This window comes from Cynoglossus semilaevis, chromosome 12 (assembly GCF_000523025.1).
Source record: "Cynoglossus semilaevis isolate Cse_v1.0 chromosome 12, Cse_v1.0, whole genome shotgun sequence".
In the NCBI taxonomy this organism is placed as follows: Eukaryota; Metazoa; Chordata; class Actinopteri; order Pleuronectiformes; family Cynoglossidae; genus Cynoglossus; species Cynoglossus semilaevis.
In genome coordinates, this window is record NC_024318.1 from 3,718,669 (window position 1) to 3,721,579 (window position 2,911).

General features: G+C 33.7%; 1 protein-coding gene and 1 long non-coding RNA gene across 2 annotated transcripts in view; both read left to right on the forward strand.

Annotated features, from left to right (window-relative positions):
• The first annotated feature begins 185 nt into the window (after nucleotides 1–185).
• On the forward strand, nucleotides 186–2,092 carry LOC103387041 (uncharacterized). The gene is made up of 4 exons (XR_522383.3): nucleotides 186–1,408; nucleotides 1,615–1,638; nucleotides 1,882–1,983; nucleotides 2,076–2,092. It is a non-coding gene; the product is annotated as an uncharacterized LOC103387041 (long non-coding RNA).
• Nucleotides 2,093–2,099: 7 nt separating this feature from the next.
• The window catches only part of LOC103387040 (deleted in malignant brain tumors 1 protein-like), an 8,437-nt gene continuing 7,625 nt past the window's right edge, over nucleotides 2,100–2,911 (forward strand). Inside the window, exons 1-2 of the mRNA XM_008321535.1 lie at nucleotides 2,100–2,152; nucleotides 2,245–2,346. Coding sequence (XP_008319757.1) covers nucleotides 2,122–2,152; nucleotides 2,245–2,346 — 133 coding nt within the window. The 5' untranslated portion in view covers nucleotides 2,100–2,121. The remainder of the gene's footprint in view (nucleotides 2,153–2,244; nucleotides 2,347–2,911) is intronic.

Sequence of the window (2,911 nt, forward strand, 5' to 3'; positions counted from 1 at the left end):
TATATATTTATATATTTTTTTATTTATTTTTTAAGTGTGAATGGTTCATGGGCCTCAGACTCTACATCCTGATCTTTCCAGCAACTGGGGAATTTAGGATATACTTTTTTTAATGCTGAACATTTGACATTTTGTGATGCAGAGATGTCAACTTATATATACTGTGAATTTGATTTATTTGAATTCTGGAAACTTTTAGAAAAGGAGAGAGCTGCAACAAAAATCACCACTGATATAAAAGCAGGATCTAGAGGAGGAATGATCCACGCTGTCCTGGGAGAACGGTCAACTCTTGACTATTTTCTAATAACAACTGAGACTTTTATAACGCAACCCAGATGTTTAAATTAAGAGTGACATCTGTGAAGGTATCAAGGTGAAAGTCCTCCACGTCCACTTGAGTCAACAGTGCACGTAGTAGCACTTCCTCCTAAAGAAAACCCTACATATCCTCTTCAGTGATTAATGACTTTATCACCAATAAAAAAATAACACAATAAGAAGTGAAATCATCATCAAGGCTGTTCAGATTCCCACAGTGATATCACAGTTGAAAATTGATAAAAAAAATCATCTGTCAGTATGACTGTGACACCAACTGAGTTTTGTTTTTTTAGCTTCAGTCAAGAGCTTCAACAAAAATGATAATTAAACATGGTAGAAAAAACCTGTGATTTTTTAAAAATGTTTTTTGTCCTTCTGACGAGCGACTGTAAACAAAAGAAACTAAAAACAATAAACTGTGTTTACCGTGTTTCGTAACATTATGACTTTTCTCATAAATTTACGACTTTTGTCTCATGAACTTACGACTTGAATCTTGCAATTTTATTGTTCTTTTTTTATTTTTAACGTAGACCTAAGGCTGCGTCGTCGGTAATACATTTACACAAGTAAATTGATTTAGTATATTGTACTGCATATTTGTGCTATAAATAAACATGACTATTTACTTAATTAGAATAAATACATTTTAATAATACAATTATTATAAAACACAACTATGAAAAAATATATAAAGCTTAAGATGTGGACCAGATATTATTAGTGTGTCATAATAATATACTTAAGAAGAAAGAAAATGTTGTGACTACTGTATATTTGTCAAACACCAGGGTGTAACCGACATAACAGGAACTCAGATGTCAGGTACTCATGACCTGACGTCACTGAGAAGTTTGCTCAGAGGGCCTAATTGGCCTAAATATTACCTCGTGCTAAGAGTACTTTATGACTTTAATCAGGTGTGTTTCTTCTCACCCTCAGTGACTTGAATAACTCCAGGCTGATTTTTAGTATTTAAGCAGTTATGTTCTGCACAGAGAGCAGGTTGGAAGAGGAAAACAGTTCAACATGATGTGGACTTTGGTGTTTCTGTCCAGCATCACCGCCTCACTGGGAGTGAAAGGTACTATTTACAACTTGTATAATATACATATATGTATACATATATATATATATACACACACACATATATATACTGTATATATACATACATATGTGTGTACATATATATGTGTCTGTATATATACACTGTATACATATATATGTACATTATACAAATGTAATCCATGTATCTACTCATTTTTCTTGTTCTTTTCACTTCTCTTTTAGGTGATGAACGATGGCAGACATCAGGTACAGCTAAACCCTCAGACTTGAATTGTTCAATAAGTCTTAACATAACATGATAAATAATAAGAAATAAAAAGAAAGCAAATATTCTTTACATGGACAGGTATGTTTTTTCCTAAATGCATATCAAAGTCAAATCTAAATATGTCAGAAATCCTATTTATATGAAAAAGTCCAGTAAAAGTAACTGATTGTTTCTCTGTATCACCTGAATCATCACTAAACACTTCATTGTATCCTTTACAGGATCTTGGAGTAGCTGTCGATACAACTGTGGCTATACCTTCAGTGACTGTTCCTGCTCCAGCTCCTGTATATACTATGGAAACTGTTGCCATGACTACTACAGTGAGTCTGTCTTGGCCTCACTTGACAAAGACTTTAAGTAGTTTCATTGTCCAACTAATGGCTGTTTTAATTGGTAATTCATTTTTGTACAGGGATGTGCGGCTCATCAAGCAAGGGATAACAACATCAACGGCAACCATGACAACATCACCAGGAAATATAACAACAGGTTTTAATTTTATTGAAAAAGTCCAGTAAAAGTAACTGATTGTTTCTCAGTCTCTCCTGAATCATCACTAAACACTTTATCATCTCCTTCAGCTCAGAAAAGCTGTCGATACAACTGTGGCTATCACCTTGGTGACTGTTCCTGCTCCAGCTCCTGTGAATACTATGGAAACTGTTGCTATGACTACTACAGTAAGTCTGTCTTGGCCTCACTTGACAAAGACTTTAAGTAGTTTCATTGTCCAACTAATGGCTGTTTTTATTGGTAATTCATTTTTTGTACAGGGATGTGCGGCTCATCAACAACGCCACACATGTCATCAACAACGCCACACATGTCAACACCAACGGCAACCATGACAACATCAACCATGCCAACATCAACAGCAACCGTGACAACAGGTTGTAATTTTATTATCTGTCAAAATAAATCTCAAGCCTATATAATGTTAAATAGTTCAGTACTTTTTGTCAGTCATTAATCTTAAAACCTGAAAAACAGTGGTGAACAAATTTACTGTTACCAACAGTAACACAACAGATCAGAAAATGTTATACAACTGCATTGTGGAACTGTCTTTCTATATCTCCACCCAATAGTGGTATATATATATATATATTCAATAAATATAAGTTAAAAATAAAATGAAAGCAAATATTTTTTACATGGACAGGTATGTTTTTTCCTAAATGCATACCAGAGTCAAATCTAAATATGTCAGAAATCCTATTTATATGAAAAAGTCCAGTAAAAGTAACT